This window comes from Aythya marila (genome assembly GCF_965140915.1).
Source record: "Aythya marila genome assembly, chromosome: 2".
Classification (NCBI taxonomy): Eukaryota; Metazoa; Chordata; class Aves; order Anseriformes; family Anatidae; genus Aythya; species Aythya marila.
This window is the reverse complement of record NC_139043.1, coordinates 62,282,157-62,310,009: the sequence shown is the minus strand read 5'-3', so window position 1 is coordinate 62,310,009 and position 27,853 is coordinate 62,282,157. Positions and strand designations below refer to the sequence as shown.

Sequence of the window (27,853 nt, the reverse complement as noted above, 5' to 3'; positions counted from 1 at the left end):
AGTCTTGGGCACTCACAGCTGTCCATAAAGCCATTGAAAGATCTGATCCGAAAGCATTAAGTGAAAATGGATAGAGTAAGATGCTGCAGCCTCATGAAGATGTCAGGGAGGTGATTTCTTTGCTGTGCCTAAAGCCAATTCATGGCACAACAATGCGAGCTAAATAATCACCTCTGTATGGCAACACATCAGAAAAGCGTGGAGTAAGGAAGGTCTGTGACGTACACTGAAAAGTTAGGAAAACATAAAACAATGAAACAGCATTCATCAAGGTAGTCTTTTCTGTATACTACATAAAATAAACATGCTTTATGGTAGCAATTCTGTTCTGTATCTCATTACATCCACATGCAGGGAGTAAAAAGTAAATTAACCAGTACATGCAACCTTAATTTCAGCTTGTGCTAGGTTTGGAGGGATTAACTTTTACAAATATGGGGCTTTTCCCATGCCTGGACGTACATACAACTGTGTTCCTATGCTGTATTGTGTGTGTATCTGAGTCGTGGGTCACTTCCAGACATTCTCCTGGCTCAAACTTTTCATTCACAGTACCCTCATGTGCTTTGTCCTCACCGTATTTTTTGCAAGAAAATTATTTTGGAACGCTTTGACACCTTGACAGGCTGCTGGCTTTCTGGGTAGAAAGCCAATGCCAGGGGTCCACAAGCAGCTCCATAAGTTGATTTTGTTGCCAGAAAGCTCAGTCTGCTGATTCTCCCCCTCCACCACCTTCTCCTTCGGTTAGGTGAGGTGTTTGCACAGTCACACTGGGAACTGGGTAAAGGAACTGATCATGTTGCTGAAATTAAAGCTAACCTAGCAGTATCTGTTGAACTCATTGTGCGCTTGATGTGGCAAACAGAGGAGCGTGTGGCAGAGGGTGGGTGAGAACACGACTTTGCTTTTTGGTGGTAGCTCTTGGTTATGCTGCCTTAAAGTGCAACACAAGCATAGGAGTGGACAAGGATATGGGCAGCCAGTAGTTGAGAGCAGGAGGTGAGGGAAATACATATGATGGACACCCTCTTACCAAGCCCTATAAGCCTGCTGGACATTACAGAGTCACACCCTAGAGCCTGACCTGTGAGATGATGAACATTTAAAAAAAGATAATCATTTCATTACATTTGTTCAAGCTTATATTCAGAACTTTGGATGAGGAAAAGAAGGGAAAGTGCCTGATAAATATGGTAGATGATAAATACAGGTCATCACCTGAGCAGTCATCAGCATTGCATATGCATGCAAAGGGGGAGGGAAATGTATGACAGGAGCTTGTTTTGTAGGATGAAGCTATATCTGTGTCTGAGATACCCTGTGTGCTGTGTCTTTTTAGTTTTATTTAGCCTTCTCCCACGCTTTTCCTCATATATTAAGAGAATAGTATAAGTGAGTAGAAATCCTAGATTTTTTTATATGATACCTAAAGGAAAACCTCAGAATATATGAGCAGTTTAAAAGAGTGAGAACAAAGTTATTCTCTCTCACATACTGCTAACAGTTAATATTGAAATCACTCTGGAAATCTGGGAAGAAAAGCAAAGTGGTTGAATATGGCAAATACAAGAGGAGCTAAGCTCTCTTGAGTTTGCTAATCTTCAGCTTGAGCAATCAGAGATTGGGAAAGAATTCAGGATGAATTTTTAGGAATTCTGAAAACAAGTCTTTTGGCTCCAGTATCTCATTTTATTTGATAAGTGAGGCAAGCAGGCTTTTCACCACAGTGGGTAGGTGTTACTCTGTCCACACAGAAGGACAGATTTAGGACCCAGACTGCCAGGTGCCATCATCCCTGGCACTGGTCATTAGTGCCTGTCCTAGGGCAACAGGGTTTTAACTGAATCCTAGAGCTGTAGGCATTCAGCAGTTGTGCTGAAAAGATCAAGACTGATGCATGGAGCATTGGTACCCTGTATCAGCCCACAGTGAGTGGGCCAGATTCAGTACCCTCCTGTTTTGTTGGAGGGCCACACCAATGCCCAAAGGAGCTGTAGGAATTCTGTGCATCAGAGTCACCTGGCTCCTAGAAATCCTGGATTACAGTGGTCTGGTTGAGGGAGCATGTAGATGCTAAGTCAGTGCGCTGACAGCCCAGCACAGCATCTGCAAATCCATCAGGAGCAAAGCTCTGTGCAGTCAGAAATTCAGAAACACCGAGATGGCTGAGTGCATCTTTAGCTTCAAGGGCAGTCAGCCATGGCTCAAAGTGGCTCAGGCTTCAGGTAAGTGTTCGTTACGCAGTTATCAATGTAAATTGTTCCTGCTACAGCTCTTGAAAATTATGGTCAGCTTTCTGTGCCTTTTCATATTATCTATATAATATTTCCTCAGGTAACTTCAGAAACTTAGCTCTTTTCAGCATAAAAGTTCCTAGATCAAAATGCTGTCCTTTGTATGATGTATAATTAAAACGGAATATAACTATAAACCTGAAGTGAATTCTGACTGTAAATGGAAAGGCAAAGATAATGGAGTATTGTATTTCCAAAAATATTTTGTTTTATTTTGATTTAGATTGATCTTCATTCTTTCTTCTGCCTGATTTTCAAATGCTTAAGGTACATTAACTGAAAGAAACTTCCTTCAGCCTGTAGCTGTGACTAAGCAACTCTTCCTATACTCACTCTACTACACGTCTCATTGCGCTTGGGCACCAACAGTGAGTCATCACCTCAGCTGGAGGCTGGTAACTGATAAACAAGCAAGTCACCAAACAGGAGCTTTCTTGAGGAAAAACAAACAAACAAAGCTAATAATTTCCACCGTGTTTTGAATGGAAAGCTGAGATACCTGCATTTTAATTCATAGTCTATTTTAAAACAAAAAGCTCTGTTCCCAAGCTCAGCTGGAGACAAGGGGGTGTTCCATGGGTGATCCTGAAACCTGCAGCTCTGTGATGCCCCTGGCGTGATGCTGCTGCCTGGGTACAAATGAAGATGAGTTGGCTCAGGGTTGAGAGTGCACGGACTCTGCAGGTAGGGAGTTACAGGCTGTAGCTGAGATGAAGGCAGAGCAGCAAAGCTTTAATCCCAGTAGCTCTGATGCAAAAGCATTGTAGACAGATGGCTGGGTTGCATTGTGACCTCCTGCAGCCGGAGAGCAGCTGGGTATTTTGTGGGACCATGTCAAGAAGCAGTTTCAGAGCCCCGCAGGAAACTAAATGTAGTGTGACGTCTTGAAGTGGTGCAATTAAAGAGGAATTTGAAGTGTAGGCAAAGGTTACATGCTTAGCTTTCAGTAATATAGTAAAGTAGAATTAAATAGAAGCATATGAATAAAAAATGTGTTTGCCTGGATGAATGGAACGGCATTTTACAAAAGGACAAAGGATTGTTCTGAATAATATTTAAAGTTTAGTATTGCAAATTGCTTGAATTAATAACAACGACATTTTTAAAAGGTCAGAAATTAGGTCAAAAAGGTATCTAATATTTAAAGCTGAGTTTCCTGCAGCCGTATTTTCCTGGTGTCACCTCGGACCTGTTGCCAGCTGAGATCAGGGACCAGCCCTCTTGCCCTGTGGGTTAGGGTGCACCAGCCTGGATGATGGCCTTTTTGAGAGATGGCCATTAGCAGAAGTGACCATGTGAGCTACTCAGCCAGGCTGAACAAGCCTCTGGGAAAATGCATCGCTGCCCCCAAGAAAAGGTGAGGAGGGACATCTGCACATCTCACATGAATCTCAGTCCAGGTGGTAAAGCAAAAGAGCCTGTCATGACTGCCAGAGGAGGTCCACAGGCTTCTCTGTAGTCACCTGGTTGTCATCCCTTTCCTTCAGTCCTGTGTGAAGCCTCTTAGTGAGGTGCCTGTAGCATCCCTCCCCTTGGGATAGACCACACTGCTGTCATCTGCATGACTGAGCAAGGGTTTTGGGATCTCAGTCCAGGGGTATGCATGAGTTTCCTGCCTTGGAGGGTGCAGCACCAGCAGCTGGGGGCACAGACCCATCTCCTCTGGGATCCCAGCCTCTCAGTGGGTGGAATTCTCCATCTCTCTTGGCCTGGTTTTGTCAGCCTCCTACATAGTGAGGGACTGTGTGTTGTGTGGAATCTCTATTGCAATGACCCTTTGCTTGGTCATGTCCTTTCATCAATTTTGTGAAATCCCAAGGTGCAGATACAGTGCGGGCTGAGTAATTATGTTGCTGCTTTTAATGTATATTAAGTAATTAGAGTTACAGAGAAAATATCAACCTCTGCTCCTCTAAAGCTATTATACTGTTAAGGCTGTTTTATTGCTTCCATATTTTTGATAATATATTTGGTCTCCTTAAAGTAGTGCTGACTCTCAAAAAGATTATTTTCTGCGCTATCACAGAAGTGGAACAGACATCATCAGCGTGTTTACTCTTGGGTGGTGAGTCCCTGGGGATTGCAGGTGGATGGCACCAGTTGCAGTACTGCAGTGTGAGGTTAGAGCTGGACCAAGAGATTGAGAGAACAGGAAGGCTTCTCCTGGGCTCATCAGTGAATTAGATAAAATAGTCTGTGGGCTCACTGAAATGCTGGCTGTTGCAGTGTCAGTGAACTCTCTGTTCATGAGCTGATTGGAAGATTGCAGTTTTCCTTCTGTAACTTTGAATGCTTTCCCTTCCTCCTGCTATTGTTTCACTCTGGTATTTCAGAGCTTGCTCACTGTAGCTTGTATCTTGAAATAAACCAATATCAAGTTCAGCAGCAGGAAAAAAAATTTAGTTGGAAATTTGCTGTGGGAAGAGTTGGCAGAATCAAGTTTTTCCATTAAATGTGTGAATAAATGAAACTGGCTGACTGGTTGTCCTCATCTGTTTCAGGTGAGCTGACTCGGATATTCCTCTGGATTCTGGCCATGTGCTGGGGAGGTGACTGCTTCAGTTTTCTCCCCACCCCATGCTGAAGAGGAAGAAGTCAGTTCAAGTTCACCATGAAACCTGGTAAGATCAACTTTTCCTTGTAATGGTGATGTCCTGCTGCTCAACTACTGAAAGGCACGTAGCGGCAAGCATAGCTGAATTGCACAGCATAGGGGTTTCACAGATCTCTCCAAAGCTGGAGTTTGCCATCCTCAGTGGCAATTTGTCAGCAGTGAATTTGTTCTTCAGGATTTGTGGTGGGGAGTTCAGGTTAGGTCAGGATAGTAAACCCATCAGCTTATTTAGATGTCATGTACACTGGTCCAGTAACGGATGTGTGATGTTCAATGTGGTATGGCTTGCTTTGGGGAAAGCATGAAGGGACATCGAGGATGTGGCTATTTTTTGTGGAAAGAATGAAGCTGTTGAAACCAAAGAAACACAAAGAAGTTGTGTTTTGTTTTGTTTTCTAGCACAGCCAAGAGCACAATCATGCTTTCAGATGCCTTCAGTTTGTAGAAATTATGGTCCGAAAAGTTGCTAAGTGTTGCTAACAGTTTGCTCTGACGGAGGATGAAAAATAAATTAGATAAAATTTATCATTCAAGTTAGGTGACATTTAGAAAATGCTGAATTAACCTTCAGAATGTCCCCAAACATCTTGTCTGGGGAGGAGGAAGGGGTGAGAAAGAAGGAAAGACAAAGACATTCAGTTTGGTTAAGACTAACAGTGAATGAATGCATGTAAACAAATTCCCTCAGGCATTCATGAATACATTTCCTCATGCTCCAGTATTTCATCAGGTAATTAATAATGTCCACATCTGTCATACTGAACAAAACCCACCGTGGTCTGAGCTTGCAGGTGAGGAGGGAGCAATATGTTTAGATTTAATGTGGATGCAGCTGAATACAGAGGTTAGGGAAAAAACAAAAACAAACAAACAAACAAAAAACAAACAAACCAACAAACCTTAAACTCTCCCGTTATTACTTTTTGCAATTAAGAGAAATGAAAACAAGCATAACTGTGTTTTTGTTGATAGCACAACTTTACCATTGCTTTGTGGGGTTTGTATTTCAGGCCTTAAAATAATGAAATGAGAACTGAATGAAAAGTCAGTATGGCTTAACTGTTGCAAAGACCCTTACAAGCGTGCCTGGTGTTTGTAGGTGCCATGCTTGTGCTCCCATGCATGAGATGCATGTATTCACTCTTTCAGGGAGAGGCACTCTGTGATGCACGGCTCAAGCATGCTGAAGCCCTGATGTCTCTCTTTGGCTGAGCCCTGGAGGGAACAGCCGTTTCCTTTCCTGCCCAAGGCACTCATGTCCCATGTGTTAAGGTCCTCCCAAGGGGCAACCTGGCCCATCACTGCTTGGCTGCAGGTGTCCTGGCATTCAGACAAGGGCAGTTGTCAAGTTGTTTCCGAAGCAGAACATCTCAATAATCACAGTGGACCATGTTCCCTGTAGGAATCTGCTGAATATAGTGCCTTCAGGAAGGATTAGCTCCCACTAATCCCTCATTCAGGAGGAAAGTCTCAGGTGTTGGTCAAGCACCAATGGGCCTGTTTCGTACTCCTTTTGCTTTTTTTTCCTCTCTTGACAAATCCTTCTCAAAATTGCAAAAGCAGATCCAAGCAATCACACAGTGACTCAGCTGTAGAGCTAAAAGCAGTTCATGTTGCAGATTAAATTTGCAATTGGAAATATTGTTGTGCTGCACAGTAAAAAATGAAAAAATGATTCTTTTCCTATTTGCTATGTGTAAAGTGCCTTATGCAAAGATTTACATTAAGCCAGAGAGTCGGTAGAACCGGAAAGTGAGGAACAGACATCGTCTGACAGGCTGAGAGACCATCCCAACCAATGTCTTGCTTTACCAGTAGAGTGGTCTTTGCTGGGTGTATCAGCAGAAGAAAAAAGAGACATAGACAAAAGCATTAAGAACCCAGGCATTCATTCACAGCTAAATGTTGCAGGTAATGGAAGTTTATTTCTGATCCAACTTGTGGTATTTTTTGCCTGGAGACATAATGCTTATGATATTTTCAATCTGAAACTCCCCCAGAGCTACAGCAACTGCAGATGCTGCTGTTGTTCAGTTAAGCGTTGAAAAGTTCATAAAAATTTAAACTGATTAAATGTTAGCATGGAGTAATGATTCCAAGTACCGATGTGTTAATTATAATATTACATTTAGTGTGATTGCCTTTGTAATTGAATTTAATGCACTCTCTCCTTTGGTTATGGGACAGTGGATAGGAGTATGCATTCTGTTCTGTATCTCTATTTTATATACCTTATTCCTCTCCTTTAAGGTATCTGTCCCAGCTGTACATAAAATGTATAACAGTGTCAAGATTTTGACTTTTTTTCAGTGTATAGTAGGCAATGTCTGTGTGAATTTCTGGTTCATTTTGAAATCAAAGGCAGAATTTCCATTGACTGTGGGAAGGCCAGATCTTTCATAGCATCACAGTTTGTTCCCGTTACCCTGATGTTGCCTTTTAACATGTTCTGCTTTTACTGCCTCCTCCCAGTATGAGATTACGAATCTGCTTCACCTGAACTGGAAGTACCTCTCATGTGCCACCTTAATGTGGTCTAAAAGATACCTGGACATTTTGCTCCTTTTCATTAGATATAAACAATCAGAATTTTGAGTTTGTTCCCCTTCAAAAACAAGAATACAAATATCAGGCTGTGGGGCCTATTAAAAGCTAGCCTACTATTTTACATTTGGTTCTTACGCTACCCAGTGCAACTAATTATCGCTAGGAGAGGTGATGCAAAGCCATGCAGAATATAACTTTTCAAAGATTTTAAACTGTTGATTTCTGTTTCTAAAACATAAACACCTCAGCTTTGGTTAGAGAACATCAAAGATGAAGAATACAGTATTTCTCATGATGATTCCTTCTACTAGTTAAACATCTTCACTATTAAAATCTGATCCTGATGTATGGTTTGACTCTATACTACTGATGTGTTATGTCTTGCTCCACTAAACTTGTTTTTTAGCACTTTTTCTTCCTGTGAAAGTTCTTAGGTGTTGTTATTGGCAATCTTTTTCTATGGAAAAGAGATTGATTCTGAAATTTATTACTGTAGGAGACTTTCTTCTATTCTCAGATTTGTTTATGGCTCTTTGGGGACAGCCTACCCAAGTTTTGTAAATGCTTTTTGAAAAAGATGTGATAGCAAATCCTGTCCTTCCCATTGTGTATGGAAGGGTATAGAAAAGCTCCTTTCTTCTATCTGATCTCCTCTCAGCCTCAGGTCACACTGGGAGCTCATGCTATGTTGCTGATTTGTCATTATTCTCTCTAGATCCTTTCTAGTCTTGGGATTTCCAGCTGCAGTGCTACTTTCCCTTGACAAAGAAAATGCCTCTATGCATACATTGGTGTTTGACTTTATTAAAACGCCTTTTGTCTGTGTAAGACTAACTTACTGTATGACCTTGCCATGATTTTGTGAAGACTCAGCCTTTGCCTGTACTTATTTGTATGACATTATCATTGTTTTGCAGAAGAGATCTCATTTTTATTTCCAAGTGGGTGATGAGCATACAAAATCAGATGACCACTATGAAACTGGGATGGACAGTGAAATATGTTATTTCTACATGCCCTTTTTGGCCTGCCTTCAGGCTTCAGACTGCATAACATCTGGTGGCAAAGTGACTGCTGGGGAAAAGACCTTCAGCAGAGAGCAATTGCCCAGAGCCAGCCCTGTGTGTCCCCTGCTAGTCTCCTTGTTTCCTTCTGAGATGTCTGCCCTTTGTCTGCATAGCAAGTGGGGCTGGAGGATTGGGTGGAGGCCACCAGGATAGTGTGCTCCAGGCGAGGCAATGGGAGGGTTCCTGATGTGCCCTAAGGGATTAAAGGGGCCACAATGGGGAGGGGAAAAGGGAAAAGCCTCAAATGTGAGAGGGGAAGAGGCTTAATATGCCAAAATATGCTGCAGTCCTGTTGGTGCCTGGAGGGTGCTGTAAACAAACTTTCTTGGGAATCACTCTCTACTAGAAACATTTTTTTTTCATTTTCCCCCTCTCCTTTTCTGCAATGCATTAAAAGATTTAAAAGGCACTTTAGAACAGAAGTGACACTTCTGCCTCTGCTTGCAGGTATGCCACCTAAAATAGTACAAACCATAAATCACTTTAATAGAATAACTTTAACAGATAACAGCAGAAGCTTCACAAATCCTTGTGATTCAAACATCGGAGGAGGCTAATGTAGCAATTCAGAAGAGGAGAACTGCAGTCGTGCATTTTGTGATTGAAAAGATCATGAACTAAATTCAGCTGATCGCATAAGGGATGTCAGTCAATAGAGCAATGGTAATACGTTTGAAGGGATTAATGACTCCAGTGGTGAACATCCTGTAGCTTGATAACCATTTGTCCTTTAGTTAATTATCTGAGCCACATTAGCTTTGTGCAGCAGAGATGGAGTGGTGGGTGGCTTTCATACACCACAGAAATACTAAAATCAGATTGCTGTATCATGAATCTCAAAAAACAATGTCTTGGCAGGGAAAGCACTTTTATTTTGAAGCTTGGCTTTTGCTCGTGTCTCTTGAACCATCAGCAAAGCAACCAGGTGTGCTGACTCTTATCTGAAAGCTTTCACTTTATTAAAAAGACACTCATCTTACTTGGTTTGACTGTGGCCTCGATATGAAAGCGGCACATGAGCAGAGGCAGTGTCTGGGTGGCTGTGTGGTGTGGGAGCATGCAGAGGTGTCCAGACCAGCTCTGAATATGAAGCAGGATGGTCAGGGTCCTATTGCCCCCACCTTCTTGCCTGTTCTCATAACCCCACATGTGCACAAGGGTGCCAGAGAGCTACTCAAATGATGGACTTCAAAGTGGATTTTGACTTGTAAATCTTTCCTGGATTCTTTCCAGCCTGCTTCCCTCTCTCTCTCCAGTCTGGGGTTTAGGATGCAGCAATCCTACAGCAGCCAAGGTTTCCCCAGGGTGCAAGGAGAAGTTGCAGCATTGACTCCTCCAACTTCTTCATGAAGGCACTGGCAACTGTGAAATACTCCAGAATACTGACTTTTGAAAGTCAGTGGCTTTTATTCACAATCTGAGGCCAGGGCAGCAATTTTTTTTTTTTTTTTTTTTTTCCTTTCAGGACCTTTGCATTGTGTCCAATGGAGCTTGTGTTGCTTAATCCCAGTTAAGGGTGAGAAGGAGTGAAACTCAGCAGAGCTCTTATCTCAAGTAGAGAGAGGCCTATGCTGTTCCTCATATTGCTTTGGGTTGTTTTTCAGTTGGTAGTTAAGTTTTATGCTTAGGTGTGACTCTAAGTATACTCAATGAGCCAGAAATTACGTTATACCACTGCTGAGCCCACAGAAATACCAAGAGCGGGTAGGAAGTTGATGCAATAGTCTTGTTGTGCTCTGTGCCCTATACTGTCATTGAATATCTGGCTTCCAGACGGTTGGTATTCTATGAATTTCCTTTCTGTAGTGTAATTTGAATCTCTTAATATATATATATATATAGTTATAGTTATTGGGACAGTTTTTTGGGAAGTAGGAATGAGCTTCTAGGAAGTATGGATTATTTTTTTCCTTTCTGGCACCTTTTAATTGATGCCTGTTTCTTAGGTTTTCTTAAATGATTGCATGTCTATGTGCACTATTCTCTCTTAGCGTTTTGCTTGACTAACCTGAAAAAGTCTCTGCAACCTGTTTTTTAAATGTCAGTTTGTGTTGAGGTGCCAGTTAATTCAGTTCAGTGCTTCCTGAAACAGTAAATGTAAACATGTTAAAGAGGTCTTGTGCTCTCAAACAGAGACCCATCAAGGCCTACAAGAACCAGCAAGAAGAATCTTCTTGACCTGTGATAAGGCTGGATTGATCTACCAGTGATGTTTATTTGTCACTCAACATGCCTCCTCTGACAATGCAAACTGAAGTTCATGCTGCTTTATATAAGAAAAGAAATTAAATTGATTAGATACTTTTAAAATTATAGCAGCTTAATTGCCTTCAGGCTTTTGCGAAGTCTCCAGCTGGGTAGAATACTAATCTTTTCCAATTATTCTCATAATTATAAAATTATAATTATGTCTGTTTTCTGATGATTGATCGTAGCTCATAATGGTTCACACTTATAGTCCTTAATGCATGAATGTAGTCCTGGTCTAAAAAGCAACATAGCTTCAACTGAAGGTGACAAAGCCATGCTGAGATGCAAGAATTGAGAGTCTGGCTCAGAATATTAAACAGGTTCAGACATGTAATGCTGGGTTCCTAACTGGCCCTTTCTTATACCTTACTGAGCCATATTAACAGTGTGTCTCCATACAGTAAGTATGTATCTCGCTCGTGGCTGTGGGATTTGAAATGAACATTTACTGTAGACATCAAATATCATATGCTGCAATTCTTTCCTATCAACCTTTTTTTTTTTTTTTTAGGGAACTGAGGCAGTACCCTGTTACCCCCTCTCAACCTCTGGATTGAACTAATTTGCTTTTTTTTTTTTTTCTTAAGAATTCAGACATTTTTCTAGCATCCAACAATGAGAAGTCCTGAAGCACATGAAAATCTTGTTTTGGAAGTGAAGGAAAACTGAGAAAGAGGGGTGAGAAAGCAAAGGCAGCACCAGGGTGCTCCTCAGTGTGGGTCTTCCCACTTTTTGAATGGGGATTTATGAGCCCAAGGGGTTTTGTTGCCACAGAGCCAGGCCCTTCCTAAGATGTTTCCCTGAGTATGTTCCATCCAGAAGATGTTCTCTGTGTGCAAAAACCTTCAAAATTAAAGCTTTCTGAAAACTAGTGATTTCTTGCTCAAGTTAAATAAATATTCCCAGATAATTCTACACCCTGCTCCATGGGAATAACCATGTTAACTGCCCATTCTCTAGGAGAGATTCAGGTGAATTTCCAAGTATTTCTGAAAGAGTGACTGCATTTGCTTTTCCTCCATGAATTATTCTACATTTGTGTCATTTTATGAACAGTGCTAAGCAGTCACCTTTAAATTGTTATTTTGGTAGCATATCAACACTGAGCACACTTCCACCTACCTGATGTCTATTCAAATCAGTAATTCCCCTGTCTAGGTTTTTAAAAACTCTCTTGCTATCTTTCTCTCCCAAATAAGGAGATTAAGCTATGGACTCCAAATGGGACTTACTTAGTGATATTTTCCTATTTGATCACTTTAAAGTCTTTTTGCTCTACAGTAGCTTCATAAAGTACCTTTTAGCTTTTAGCGTGATCAAGAGAGTCTGACTTCTCTTTAATTTTCTGTGTAATACACTTAAGGGACCCAAATCCTTTAAGTCAGGGATGCTTTGTTAATTTACAGCTACATGAATTTTTCGTTTGGCATTAGGCTGTACTGCCCAGGAGGTGCAGTCATGCATAAACATGTGCCACTTTGCAAGCTCTCAATCACTGCTTTGCGGAACCATGAACATGTGTGAAGTCAGTACAGTGGCAACTCAGCTACCACCAGGTGTGGGGGGCCGGGTTGTATGCAAGCCTCTAGCATGGCATGAGCCATGGTATCTCAGGCAAAGAGGAAAGAGGATTATGCTTCAAAGAGTAATATTTGCATAAGTATGTTACCATCAGTATTGGGCTCAACCTGAAAGTCTGAGCATCAGCAAAAGGGTCAGGTGCTACCTTGTACTTTTCTAAAACCTGTGATGTGAGCTGGTACAGCAGAGATGGTGAGTGTGCACATCTGAAAGTTAGTTTGCTTTTCCAGCTTCATCAGTTTGACTACAGAAGATATGATGTCTGCAAATAAATGTCCCCTACTGATATTGTTCATATTAGATCTCCTTGCTGCACAGTTGCAAAGGTATGGCCATTAGCTTCATGCAAAATGAGAGGAACCAACACCTTCCTCTCCTTCCCTTCTATGTAAAGCACAAAGGTGTGTGCTTTGCCTTGTGTTTAAATCTCAATAAACAGCCATAACACAAAATGAAAAGTCTTATTCCCCAAAAGTTTGTTACTGACTCATACAATAAGATTCAAGCAAGCTGATAATTATGTCTGCCAAATTTATTCAAATTTATTCATGGTAAAATTATTCTAGGGGGTGGTGTTTGTGGCAAATGTATCACTTACTTAAGTAGTTCTCTTCTCTTGCTCCTTTTCTTTGGTCAACATTCCAGATGTGTTACCAGTCAATATAAATATCCCTCTTCTGCTTTCCATTTTACTAGCCCCAACAAGCCACAACCACAGGCTGTTTTTTTTTTTCCACGTCCCTTCTTTTTCATGTTTCGTGCTGAGTAGTCTCAACAGGGGCTCACAATGGTGCTAATGCAGCCTTAGCTCTTCTGACTAGTACTTTACCAGATACATGTTGGGATCGTGTTAGCTCCTGCTGCCACTGGCTGCATTGCTGTCAATAACCAGGCACTATCTGAGCTATGGATCCACCCAACACTTTCTCCTCCACAGATGTTTCCAGCTGATGAGCTCCCAATCTGTAGTTGAATGTCTTGAAATTGATGCAACTGATTATTAGCATATATGATAGATGGTACATTTCATAAGATTTCTGCTAATCCAGTGGTAAAGATAATCCAGTTCTTTCTATGAGATGCCTCAGTCTGTTCATTTTTACTGAATTTATTAAAGCTGCTGAATTTTAGCCCCTTTTCATTTGCATCACTTGAGTCTAAATTAACAGTTGAGTTTCTAATTATGTACCACTATAAGTAAGTCAGTATGAGGTATAAGCAGTGTCTATTTGTAAATTCATGCCTGTGTTTGTATGCCTAACCCTCTACCCCCATAATTTATGCATGCTCAGAATAGGATGCCATCAAACATGACAGAAGATTATCTGATGAACCATTCAGCTATAATGCTTATCTAAATTGAATGCTATGTACAATAAATTACAGTTTACTAAAGAAAATGAAACATATTTTACCTTACAGAAAAAATTGCATCTACTCCCCAGATCAATCATGTTTTTTCAAGGGTTGGTGAATAAACTAAAATCTCTCTTCATGTAAGCACCAGGCTGTTGGGTGGAAGTTAGATAGCTTCTGCTGTGATTTATTTTCATCATGGAATGATTCCTCACTTGAAAAAAAAAAAAAAAAAAAAAAAGGTATTTAAGACAACAATGTATATACACTTTTTTGTTGTGTTTTCTGCAATTTCTTTCTTTTGTAGTTCCTCTGTTTTCATCAAGTACTTCTGAAGAGTGCATGCAGTCCTTGTGATGAGTAAAGTGAAATGGCAGGTAGCGTTATGCCTTCTGGGTTCTTGTGTGAAATGAATCTGTACAAACAGCGTGGGTAGGACTTTCTGAAGGGACTCATAACTTGGGGCATCTTGCCAACAAGCATGTTCCTTGTGAATGCCAAGAGACTATTCTCAGGTATCTCAGGCTGGTGGTGCCTGAAAGCACTCATCTCTTCAGAAATTCTTCACCAAAGCTGTGTTGAAAATATTCTTTTTTTATTGAGCCACTTGTTCCTAGGCTTTGAATAGAGGCTCTTGGTTTGAGAGAGGATTTTGCTGTGTCTTGAAGTGTCAAAAAATATGAAATCTTAACAACTGTAAAGCTTGCTTTTTTTTTTTTTTTTTTTTTTTTTTTTTTTAAGACACCAGGGCTTGAACTAAAATAAGGACTAGTCTCACTTCTTTTGCTTATGTGGCCTTCTTAGAGAATGCTACCAGTATGGGTGTGATATTTGCAATATCTAGTATTGTAAAGCCATATTGCATAAGCCTACTTCTATAATCATACTTGTGGACCCGATTACCCTAAAAACAATTCATGTATAAATGTTTATGTGACTTGTAGAATAGAGACCTTTATTCATTCATGCCTTTTGAATCTTAGAGACATTTAAGAAATCTTGGTGGAAGACAAATCAATCTGTATCATAGCAAAATATCTTTGTCAGTGACATGGACAGTGGGATCAAGTGCACCCTCAGCAAGTTTGCCAATGACACCAAGCTGTGCAGTGAAGCCAATGTACTGGAAGAAGGGGATGCTGTCCAGAGGGACCTTGACAGTCTTCAGAGTTGGGTGTGTGCTGAACCTCCTGAGGTTCAGCAAGGCCAAGTACAAGGTCCTGCATCTGGGGCAGGATGATCCCAAGCTAAACACAGGCTGGAGAGCAGCCCTGAGGAGAAGGACCTAGGTGCATTGATAAAAGAAGCTTGATATGAGCCAGCAATGTGTGTTTGCAGCCCAGACAGTCAACAATATCCTGGACTGCATTAAAAGAATTGTGACCAGCAAGTGGAGGGAGATAATTGTCCTCCTCTGCTCTGCTCTCGTGAGGCTCTGCCTGGAATGCTGTGTTCAGCCCTGGGACCCCCAGCACAAGGACGTCGAAGTATTAGAACAAGTCCAGAGGAGGGTGGCAAAGATGAATAAGGGGCTGGAGCACCTCTCCAATGAAGACAGGTGGAGGGAGTTGGGGTTGTTCAGCCTGGAGAAGAGAAGGCTCCTATTAAGTCTATGAACTCTGCTAAATGTCCAAAATTAGGCAACCAGTGTATTTGTATCAAATGGAAAATTAAAAGAACAAAGAAAAGCTCATATCATTATGAAGCTTAAACAAACCAGTTCATTTTTGGGAATGTTATGAGAGGCGCACAAAAAAATATTGTCTAGTTCTTACATACAATCTATCCAAGGCAGCTGCAGTGAAGGGTGGTGTGGATTCATGGTTTTAATTAAGCTGGTATTAAAACTGAGATGTAACAGAATTTCTTCATAATAAAAAGAGAAACCTTACTTATTTTCTTGACAATGTAGAGTCCCATGATTTTATATATCTCTTACTTAGAAAAAAAGCTTTTTGTAATGTAGGTAATTAAATCAATTTTATTCAGTTCTTGTTTAGCAGTGAACAAACCCAGTGTAGAGTCACTTAAAAAAAAAAAAAAAAAAAAAAAAAAAAAAAAAAGCTGTTTAAATAGATTCCACTTGAGTAAGATTGCTAATTTTGCACAGGGAGGAGTAAAAACATGCCATGCAGCTGGTTAGAGTGCATTATCATGCAAGCACTTTAAGCTGCCTTATAGTAAAACGAGTGTTGAAATCAATAGCCTTCACCCACCTGCTAAACCCATTTGAGACCATTTGTCTTCAAACCCAGGGGCCTGGGGAAGGGTATGTCACTTCCAACCCCTACAATTCTGTGATGTCCCAACAGCTAGGGGTATTTTACAGCAAAGCTCTGCCTGGTAGCTGGTGCTCTGTGGACCTTACAAGAATAAACAAGACTGGACCATCAACATATAATTTCTCATGAACATCATTTGAGTTTTAAAATGTCACCCAGGCCTTTCTCCACCTCTGAAGTTCCCTAATAGCTTACGTGATTCCCTCCATGACTTAAGTGGTATGAATATGTAGGGCATGAGACAGAGAAATGCTGCTGTGTGGTGGCAAGATCGATCTGTACAGCTGGAGTGCCCTATATGGCAGCTCTCTTTAGGTAGTATAAGCGTAGTATCCCCAAAAGACTGCTTAAAAAGGGGAGGGGAACACGAGCTATGTGGATGGAAGGACCAGCTTGAGCTGAGAAGCACAGCCAGGAGAGGCAGGGGACAGCCACCCAGCCCTGCAGTCCCTTTCTTTCTGGAAATGAGATTGTAAGGTGTGGTTGCATGTGAAGCCAATATGTAATTATGCAAATTGACAGTGGTGTGTTATCATTGGAAAAGTGCCTGTGCCTTTATTTTAAGAATGGTCTCCTCCCATAATTATTTGTCAATACTCTTTACTAGATCTGTGAGTTACATGGTACAATAGATGGCTTTGAGATGCTCTTGAAGAATAAAGAGAAGACTCAGACTAGACACTGTTTACATTGTGTTTAATTTATTTATTTTTTTTTCCATTTGGAGTGCGTATATGTTACAGCTTGCTTGAAAACAGATGGTCAAAATGAGCCATCATGAAAGTGGCATGCAAACCACACGCAGCGAGCTTGGTCCTGGTGGCATGCAATGGCTGAAGATGCAGTGCTGGTCCAAAACACTCATGCTGTTCAACAACAGCGAGGTACAGGCTCTGTCCGGTTGGTTTGTGCATGGTGTCCTTCTATTCTCAGGGAAAATCTCCACCCTCCTTGGTACAGGTCCTGGTGTGGCTATGTGGAGCATCGTTTACACTAGATGTATTCTGGTTTGGAGAGGACCTGCATCTCCTGCCCTCCATCACTTTGGTCACGAAAAGTTCCCTCCAGCCTTCGTGTTCTTCTTTCCCTAAGGAAAATAAGGAACATTCAGGATTAAAACAGGAGAGAACAGGTGGTGAGTTTAGCAACTGTGTTTATGTGTTCCCTCCCTTCCTAAGGGATAGTGGGGGTGAGAGTTAAGGAGCAGTACTCGAAGGGCGGGCAGAGGCGGTTGCTGAACAGGCAGTAGATGAGGGGGTTGATGGCACTGTTCAAGGCCGGCAGGTTCTGAATAATCACGGAGGCAAAGAAGCGCTCTTTGGTCTCAGGGAGGATGTTGAAGTTGTCCAGGATATCAAACAGAAAATAAGGGCTCCAACAGAGAACAAATGCTGCAACAGAGGCAGAGGAAGAGCTTGACGTTAGAGACTATAGCGATTTAGGGAGTTAATCACGGACACACATAGAGAGACTGTCATAACACATAAATATTTGTTCATGCAAGAAATATCTCTCCCTATTCAGGGTCTTATTTAAGAGAATAGTTATTAGATTGTGTTTCTATTTGTCTTTATCTTTATTTTAATGCCCATAAAAAAAGATTATGTGTGCTCCTTTAAGTGTTTAGAGTGCTCCCTCTAGACATATCGAGGCACTCTGAACACTGCACAACACATAAAGGGTAAATAGGTAGCCAGTTAAAGCATCATCACTTATAGAGAAGCGTTCTTTTAACGGTCCCTTGAGTGAGCAGCAAGTCTAAAAGCACACAGCACCAAAGTGCCAGTTTGTGGCAGTGCTGCCTGTCACGGCCACCTGTTAAGAAAAGGCTCTTAAACACCCAGCAGCAAGGACTGGCACTTTCACACCAAATTATAGTAGGCCAACATGCCATTTTACATGCTAGCTGGAGGTGCTGTGTAGGTGGGGCGTGCAGGAAGATTTTCTTGATTCCTGTACTGCTATTTGAGAGGCATATCTGAGGAAGCGAAGAGAAGGCTGCATCATTCGTAGCTTTTGTTTGGAGGGGCTAGAAGTGAAGTGGCCATGGTTTTATCTTTATTTGCAGGCATAGGGAATGAATCTGTTTTTCATAAATTTCTGTCAAATCCTGTCACAAAGGTTATTGAAAATGATGGGACAGACAGGTCACTCATAAATTGTAGGCACCTGGGTTGCAAATGTTCAGTTTTCTGTGAGATCAGACATATGTGCTCCCCCTGATGCAAATGAGTCAGCAGAAGCAGCAGTCATGCTTGCTTTCTTGTTATATTAAGCAGCATCTCTAAGTTGGTGTATAGCAGGATGCTCAGTGAGTGTGTGAGGAAGAGGTAAGCTCTCCTCCTTTTTTCTAGGGTAACCAAACTGATGGTGTCCATGCACAGGTACCAGCAAAACAAAAAAGCACAGTGTCAGCATGTGGATCACAGCACTGACTGTGCAGAATTTTAGGTGGCTTCAGAGAAAGTCCTGAATGTTAGGTGTCTTAATGTGCTTGCACATTGCGAAATGCTGTGTGCCTGATGTTATCAAGGTCCTTTGAAATATTGAGCACCCCGGTGAGCTCTTGACATCTGATAGCATTGCAATAAGCAGCCAGTTCTGACAAAAACTCTCTCTGATTGTCACACAGAAAAGATGCTCTTGGTCTTCCGAAAGGCATGAATCACACCGGCATCTTTCATGTCTACAGACACTACTGCTAACTGGTGAACTAAGCACCTCCAGTAGTAGCTATTATCGTGGTATCAATCAATCTGAATTTTTCCTAGGGTTGGAAAGAGAAATGATCTCTCTTGCAGTGGTAGCTGAAGGTTGTCAGCCCTGGGGAGTAAATAGCTTCTGCTGCCTCCCAGCCCGTCTCTGGCAGCTAATCGCAAGCCCTGTGTGACGCTGCCTTTATTTATCGAGATAAAATGTCAGCCTCCTAATTCCATCAGGATAATGTCATCTCCCTGGGAGACGGAGGACACCTGCACTGAGTCATACACGGCCTGGTTGGGCAAGGAGAGCTCATCTTCCCACCTTGGCAGGGAACATGCTTCTGACATCAAATTCAATTGCTCTGCATCTCTTGCCTCTCCTTCTTTTCCCTGCCCTGCCCCAGCAGCTTATATTCAGGCTATATTCTCTAAATCTAGAAGACAACTCAGACTCTCTTAGCAGACTGGATTAGAAGGAGGCGACATCTTCCTTTGCTCTTTTTGGGCAATGTCCCTCCTTTACTTTCGTTACATGCAGGAAGGGCTATGTGTATCATTGCACCTGAGGCATATGTCAAGTGCCTAAAATAGGATACTATCAGTCAGAGGAGAGCAGGGGACACGGTCAGAAAGCAAGTCAGGGCTTTAAGTAAAGCTCCTTCTTTGAACCACCTAATGCACTTTTTTTGCTGGTGATGGAGGGAGCTAAGGAAAACCAGCTTCCTAACTTCAGCATCGTCCTCCCTCCTTCCCAGCTGCCAGCTGTGAGGCTTTTATTCTTCTGTTTTTACTTACCAAGAATAATTACAATGCTGTACTTGATGGCTTTCACTTTTGCTCTGGATATGAACCCACGACTGGTGTAGCCAGCAGAGAAGGTTTTCCCATCTGGGGAGAGAATAAGTCAGTTAGTGAAAGAACAAGGCTGGTGCGTGGATGTGTCAGCATGCACTTTCACAGTCAGGACAGTGATATGCAGCACGTCCTTCCTCAGTGTAAGGAAGCAGGGCTCAGTATTTCCTGAAATTCAGATGCTTGCAAGACTGCTTAAGTTGGACACTCAAAACCTAAGCCTTTCAAAACCAAAAGTGGAAATGTAAGCAAAGGAGATCTTCCTGAAGTTTTGTGGCAGCTGCATATCCCTGGTCCTCAAGACTTGGGCGCATGGTCAGGAGAAACACTGATGACATGCCCAACAGTATCAGTCTAACAAAAAGCATTGGCCATCACAGCTGCAAAAATGCAGCTAAAGTGGTGTCATAAGAGAGGTTTTCTGAAAGAAACTGGCAACTGCAGTTAAGAAAACATGAGAGATAACCTGGCAAAACAGACTACCTGTTCACTTTTTAACTGCATTTCAGTTAGGTGGCTTTTGAAAGCTACTTACTCCATTCCCTTGACCTCTTAGTCTTTGTGATGCCTTAGATAATCAGTCATGCATTTTAGTCTTCATGTTTACTCAGTAATGAAACATGAAATACCGTTAGGCTAGCTTTTCAGAAATGAAATGTGCCTTGAATTGAGAAACAAATTCTATTCAGTCTTACACCAAGGCTGGTTGATCTAATTTCCTCCGAAGCCACACTAATGTCTATGAGAATCAAGTGCTGTATTTAAATAGCAGTACCAGCATGATTTTAATAATATGCTTGATTTCATTATTAATGTCAATTTGCTGCTCATGTTGCCGGATGAGAATAATGAGGTTCACCATAGTGAATACACAAGAAGGTTATTTTTTGTCAAAACATATCTCAGCTCCAGTAGTCCGAGCTAAGAACTGAAATTTTAATGAATGTCACTGGAAATAACTCTGTGTACATGACCTTTGGCACCTCTTACAAAAACAGCATATCCAGGCTTTGTAATTTGCAAGCAAAAAGTGTAAATAAAATTAATGTGGGTTTGTTATCAGTGAAACATGTTATCAGTGAAATATCCCATAGAGAACCTTGAAAATTGTCCATACTTAATACTTCTGGAAATTACTTGACTTCCAGAGCAAAATATACCTCTTAGGTGAGGAGAATAACATTTTTTTTCAAGGTTAGTTGATACTGATTGTGTCACAAAGGCAAAATAATTAGAAATGGGTCCTGTTCAAGCATTTCAATGGAGGAATAAATCTTTGCAAGATTATAGTTAACAGATGTCAGGTTATGATGAAAGGATATCCGAATAGGCACAGCAATGCATTTGGACACTTCCTCCTAATACAGTCATGATCCTACTTCAGGCAAGTATTGGCAACTTGGTCACCACGGTCTGATGTGTCACCACTCCCCACTTAGCTGTACTAACTGGTTGTGTGCACTGCACTCTTTGAGTTGTGTTGTAAAAAGGATTAGTGTAAATGAACATACTTCTCTTCATAACTAACAGGAAAGTCTTCTGGCAAGTGAGGTTCTTGTAATGATTTGTGGTCAGACTCCTTGGTCTTGACCAAAATCCAAACTTGCAAAGGCGTGTGAAAACACTGCAAACGTTTTATCTAAGTGTCTGCTATAAAATAAGTAATTTTAAAAATGAGCAAAGTTCTCAGATTAAGGATTCTGAGTTCTAGAATAAAGATTTTTAACTTTTAATTCTCTCCTTGCAGATGTTTTCTATAATTTCTTGAAAGCAGATTTAGTGTCAAGGGAAAAAGTGTGGAGAAGAGATATGAGTCAGCAGTTATAGAAAACCAATTCCCACCACAGTGATGGGGTCCCAGCTCAACACTACATGTGTGGGCATTCCCAGATTTGATAGGACTGGCCAGATTCAAATCATGTGTCTGGAGACATCTGTGTGCTGACACTCACCAGGGCAGCTGGATATAATGACAGCCTGAGCTTTGCTCTTCATCCAGATGGTTCGAATCACGATTGAGTATATGATGCTACAGAAGGAAAAGAGTCATTGATATTATGAAGCACAGTAAATTTAACTGACATCTCGGTCATTCATGCTCTGTCAACATACCTATTGATGTGTAAGGAACTCACGAAGATGACAGAACTTCATAGGAATTATAATAATAGTAATGACAACAACAATAGCAAATTAAATATGACTGTCCCAAAGTACTTCTCAGAAGCAGACCTGAAGAGTTTTCACAATGGAGATTGTTATCATTGTCCAGGCTTTGCAGGTGTCAAGTCTGAAGTTCAAAGGAATGACATGGCTTGGCCAAGGTCTCTCAGATGAGAGCTCTTTGGAGATTTTGAGCTGTCTGATACCAGACGTGTCTAGTTACTGGCACCAGGCAGGAGGCACCTTGTCCTGCACTGGGAAGTGTTCATGAGCGCTTTACATGGGAGTTGCAAGGAAGGAACTCACCCTGAAATGGTGGAAGCAAGAGGAGGGACCTGTTTTGGATGTGTACCCAGCTCTGTTCTGGTGTTATTTCGGGAATATGAAGATGATGAATAGTATGGTACCCCGGGGAAGGGAATGGGGCACAATCCATGAGAATATTAAGTACCACGGTGCAAACTCTCACCTCTTGAGGTTCTGGGACTGAAATTGAGGAGCACAGAAATGTCAGGTATATGGGAAGATTTAGGTGATTCAAAACCAGATCTACTACAGTTTGCATATATAGAAGGCAATATGCATATAATTTTGATGGGAAAGATGGACAGTGCTCCACTCCACAACAACTATGGATTGCTATGGTCTTTGCCTAGGTGATAACTGTGGGATTCTATTTCTTTAACATAGAATAGATAAAAATAGTTCCTCTCAGTTCATGGGCTGTTTGAACCCATGCCCTGGATGAGGATGTTACCTCTGAAAAAGAGAAATATTAAGATGCTACCTCTGAAGAAAGAAAGATTAGGCCTTGCTCTGTGTGCCTTTTTACCTGAAAGCTTGGATGATGTGCAGCTAAAATCACTGAGCAAGAACATGCCTTTGACTAGTGACTTCCTCTTTAGTCTGCTAAGGAAGATGAAAATAATTTTAAAATATTTCAGCTAATGCACTTGGCTTTGCATGTTTTCCTGACATAAAAACCAAGCTTCACAACAGAAGTCATCGTGTGTCATTTGCCAGTATACCATAGTGTTTTGGGGTAAGCTTGGGCAACCTGACCATTAATTGCTACAGACCTTAGTACTGAGCCTGTGAAAAAGGTGCAGCTCTAGAAATTGTTGCAGGGTGTTTTATAGAGATGAAAAAAAAAAAGATGTCTTACTGTCATACGGCTTATTTTTGTTGTCAGAAGAGACATTATTGTTACTAGAGCTTTCAGACTGATATATGAGCCTTTCCTATAGCAACCTCAATTCCTAGCCACGCTTGCAAGGCAGTATTTGTGCATCTTGGGGGTTTCCTTTCTCTGCAGGTTTGAGACATCTGGTTCCCAGACTCAGAAGGGAGAGATGGAAATTCAGTGTGCAGACCAGGCTGTGCAGCAGAGCAGTGCTGTACTTACCCAGCAAGGATTTTTCATACATCTGCTGCAGACACCAGCTTGCCTCCCTTAATCCCTTCAAAGATCCAGCATGGCTCCCAGCTGACTTGAACATTTTCCTTTTATCTCCTGGCTTTTCAAGAGCCTGTTTGTTTATCAGCTCGCACACTTGAAAGTTTCTGTGTACTTTGCACTGACAATGGTTGAAAATTCATGTATAATTTCTCCTTTGATTGTTCCAGTGAATCAGAATCTATTATGATGATAATTGTCATTATCTTGAGAAAACTTCAGCCAGCTCCTGCAAGACCTGCTTCTATTTTATCTCCAGACTGCTGTCTCTAGCCTGACCTTTTTATTTGCAGTCAGAACAATATCCCCTCTGATAAAGATCTCTGTGTGTCCAGCAGGACACATTCAGAATTGCCCAAGTACCAGGACAAAGTAGCCCAGCTCTGTACTCAAAATATTCAGACTCTGTCCTGCCAGCCAGGTACCACAAGGATTGGATTACGAAGGCAGGCTCTTCACTTGCTTTCCCTCCTACGCTTGAAATTCTGCCCTCTTGGCTGCAGTCTGGTAAGAGCAGCCCTTTCACAAGATGCAGTTGTACCAACTTTATTTTTCACACACTGGTCAAGCAATGTAGTTCCCGGTCCTAGAATACACTTGATATTTCATATGTAAGATTACACACTGTTCCATTTGAATCCTTATTTTTTAGAAGTCTGGGGGAAACATTAATTCCTTGTTTAATCTGGTGACTCCTACAGTGCTGCCAACATAGTGAATTTGAATTAGTATTTTTGCCTCTGTTCATCTTTCTTTTCTCTATAGCTGGATCTATGGGAATCTGCTTTACTGCAAGGAGACCAGAGGTGGCATAGCAGTGCTCAGGGTGGGTGTCAGGGAAGAGGAGTCACTTGGTTTCCCAGTGACCACAGTTAGGCCTTCATGCCTTCATCTCTCTGGGATTCCAGATGGTATTACTGCCTAATCTCTATTTTCCAAACTTTCCAGAAATGTGTCACCCAAAATTTAGGGTCAAAAAGGCACCTGTGTGTGTGTGTTTCAAAGCCAAAAAAAAATCAATAACAAAAAACCCACCCCCAAACTATAACAAAACAAAAGAGCGCTTACAGAACAGAAGTTGTATTTTTATTACAAGAGAAAAGCAGTTTTGTTTTCCCAGAATGGACTTGTAGCTTCTTTCTTTCTGCACAAGGTGGTTGCAGGAAGAAGAGGTGGTCTGTGACATCTTAAAGGGTGGGAACAAATTCCCACTTGATGGTAAATGAAGTGTCAGATGAACAAAGATGTACAGATAAGAGATGGTATTCAGATGAACAGGAGATCCAGATGTCAGGTAATTTTGTGTCTGTTAGTGCTTGGTATTCCAACTCTAAATGGGGATTTTTGGGTGCTATATAAATGTGTTGTAGTCATAATGCATACTGTAATACTGACATATACTGTTTATTGTTATATTATTGAGTTATTGTGGCCTATTATTTTCAAGTAAGGGACTAATGAAAAGGATGAAAGAGATCAGACGTAGTAGTCACATCTGGATGGAAAAAGAAACCAAACCTTTTTGAGAAGGAGTCGTTCAGGCTGTGAAGACCATAGGATAGAAGGGGCATGCTGTTCATATGAAAATGCAATAATTTTTCTATCCCTGATAAGAAGCATATGCATAGAGGTGGTAGAAAAATATAAGAATATGATGTAACTCAGCAAATTAAATGCATTGCACCTCCAAAAACAATTTAGATTGATCTAAATTCTGAAGGAATGAGATGCATGTTCACCTTTGCGTGTTATTAGTTACTGGTGTTAGTTAATTTGACCCCATTGGTAATTTTGGCAGTCTTTGTCCATATGAATAACTAACTTAAGGTATTTCCTCGATCACTTCTGTTTTGGAAAATAAAATGTCGTCTGGTAAAACTACATATTGATATTAACAATCATAAGAATTAAAGATCTACCCGCTCTTTAATTAATTATTATTTTTTTAAAATATTTGATTACATTGTCATAGCATCCCATAGCATCCAGGCTCAGTATTTCCTAATAAAGTGAACCATTACAATGGCAAAAAGTACACTGAAGCTCCTTGTTAATTGCTTGTATTTATCATACAGCATTGTCTATTGTTCATCATACTTTAATTGTTCAAAGGGAAGCAGCTGCATTGTGTTTTATGGTAGCTAATTTACAGCACTATTTATCCAAAGACAAAAAGTCTATGTAACTTCATCCAGACAAACCATTGTAGGCATGCGTAATGGGTAACTGAATAGACAGGCAGATATTAGAACATATGTGTAAGATCTAGACTTTTTTGTTTTGAAATGGAAATTGCAGGCAAAATGATTGTGCTCATTGAATCAAGCTCAAAATAAGACCTTTGATATTTTTATTAATATATTTTTTTTCATTTTATTTGATTTAATTCAGATAAATACTTTTCATTTCATCTACTCATCTTTTCATTGTGATGCCATAATTTTAGTTCCATATTTTTCCTTTCAGCTGATTTTTTTTCCTTTCTGACTATTTTTCTTCCACTCCAAAACAAATGTTCTCTTTGGAGTTTTGATTTTAAACAGCAGATGAACTTTTTTTTTCCCTCCATGCTTTAAGAGGAACTTCTGCTTGTTTTTTGTAACTTGAATTTGGGTTTATATTAGATGAATGTCTAGATATTGCATTTATCATGTTAAAATACAGAGAACATATTTGACTTTCATGAAAAAAAAAAAAAGCTAAAAAGAACAATCCCTTATAGACTCTGACTTTCTGAATATCCAAGTGACAAAACACGATTATGTTTTGGCACCGACCAAAGAGTAATGATGTAGAACAGAACCCCAGTAACTTTCCTGTCTCCCCATTGCAGAACCAGAGAGGCCAGGTGCAAACCCTTGCAGGAGGGAAATCTGTAATCTTGATCTGACCCATGTTTAGTGGTGCCCCAGAGGTATTTGAGTATCACAGGTATCATTCTGAGATATGATTCACATTTCATGGTGCAGGAGAAATGGCTTTGGTTGTTACTGATGACACTTGTCCCTGAATAGGTGAGAACAAATTAGGCAGGTGGCCTGATTTATTTTTCTGAGCAGTCTGTTTTTTTGGAAGCTTAACAGTATTAACTGCAGGAAAAAAAAAAAAAAAAAAAAAAAAAAAAAAAAAAAGTGGTAGAGTAGCCCAAATAAGAGGCTTCCCTCTTATTTAGAGCCACATCTTTAAGCGCTATAAGGAAGAACATGATGCAAGATATTTGGCTCTCTCTGAACAAAACTAAAGAAGAGGAGTGGAACTTTAATATGAAAACAACAAATGCTCTCCCCGATTCTCAACTCTCAAAGATAACCATGTACTTGGGTTGAAAATCTCATTAGTGCTTTTCATTCCCTTTCCATTATTCAGATCTTGTTCATTTGTATTACAATTGGGTTAAAAATTCCTCACAAAACCACAAGCTGTTTGATCACTGATTGCTCTAGTTATGAAGAAGTGGTGGTGAGAACAGAAGTCTCTAGTATGGAAATTTTTCAGGACTGTTGTAGGACTGTATTTTGTTCACAGATTGCCTTTTTATATATATATTTAAAAAATAATAATAAAAGGGATATTGTTGTTTTCTTGTGGTTCATGTTTTGGCCTGGATTCTATAGGGTTTGCTCACGTAGTGTCTGGGGAGTTTGCTCACCAGTGGAAGGGATGTCTGGGCTGAATATAAAGGTTGTCAGCTAAATATTGTATCCCTTGTGCCTCAGTGTTACAAACGATGCAGCTCTAGTGAGATACTGACTGTGCCAGGAGCATGTGAAATCAGCTCTGTGGAGAGCTGGAGGATGATGAGAGCAGTTTAAAAGATAATGGTACCTGGGTTATAGCAACAGAAAACTGTGCAGCCAGAGCATCAGATCAGTGTGGAATTAATTTCTGTAGCTGAAAAGTAAGGTTTTATCCTTTGTATGCACTTTGGATGGACCATGCCAGAAAATCTGCTGCTGTGGGTGAACTGTTTTGCTCTGGAGGTGAGGCTTTCTGCAGATACAGGTGGCAGAACTAATTAAGAATTAACTCTGCCAGACAGTGTCCCATATTGCATTGGGCAACCACTGTGCAGTTAGGTCAGAGTACTTCAGAAGAGAAAATAAAGGAGCTGTGTAAGCAAATTGAGTTATTGCAGAAAAGGTGTGCAGCCTGCACTGTAAAGCTTTGCTTCCTCACTAAGCACTTGACTGCTGCCTTATTCACAATAAATTAATATTTCATATATGAATTCATTTTATATATTAATTTAATATGAATAAACCTGCTTCTTAGAAACTGTTACTTGACTTTTCAGTTGCACATTTGTGGATCATCTCTCCATTGTCACATTACAGCTTTATTCTTTGTAACATCTTCACCTAAAGATCACTAAATTCAGAAACCACAAAATGCCTTCCTCTCTTGACTAAATAACACCTCTCATTTGTATAATTAATCTTTCAACAGAGTGATGCACATCCGCTACATCCAGACATTGTGTCTGTCCTCTCTCTCGCTCACCCCTCTGAAACCATGTCTAGTTTGAGACCAGTCTGAAAGAGCATCTGGAGGTATGTGGTGGAACAGGGCTTTTGCAGAGAAATGGAGTCCCTGCAGACATTAATGTCAGTTCCTGCTGCTCTTTAGCTGCAAACTGCACATCAGAATATTTATATGCTGCAGTCATATTAGGTGGATCAGTTTTAAACC

The 27,853-nt window shown here is 40.8% G+C and overlaps 1 protein-coding gene across 1 annotated transcript in view; it reads right to left on the bottom strand.

Moving 5' to 3' along the window:
• Positions 1-16,984: 16,984 nt before the first annotated feature.
• NPSR1 (neuropeptide S receptor 1) overlaps positions 16,985-27,853 on the bottom strand; it is a gene marked incomplete at both ends in the record, with an annotated part of 62,738 nt that continues 51,869 nt past the window's right edge. Inside the window, 4 exons of the mRNA XM_082752457.1 lie at positions 16,985-17,078; positions 17,202-17,382; positions 19,489-19,581; positions 21,498-21,574. Coding sequence (XP_082608583.1) covers positions 16,985-17,078; positions 17,202-17,382; positions 19,489-19,581; positions 21,498-21,574 — 445 coding nt within the window. The remainder of the gene's footprint in view (positions 17,079-17,201; positions 17,383-19,488; positions 19,582-21,497; positions 21,575-27,853) is intronic.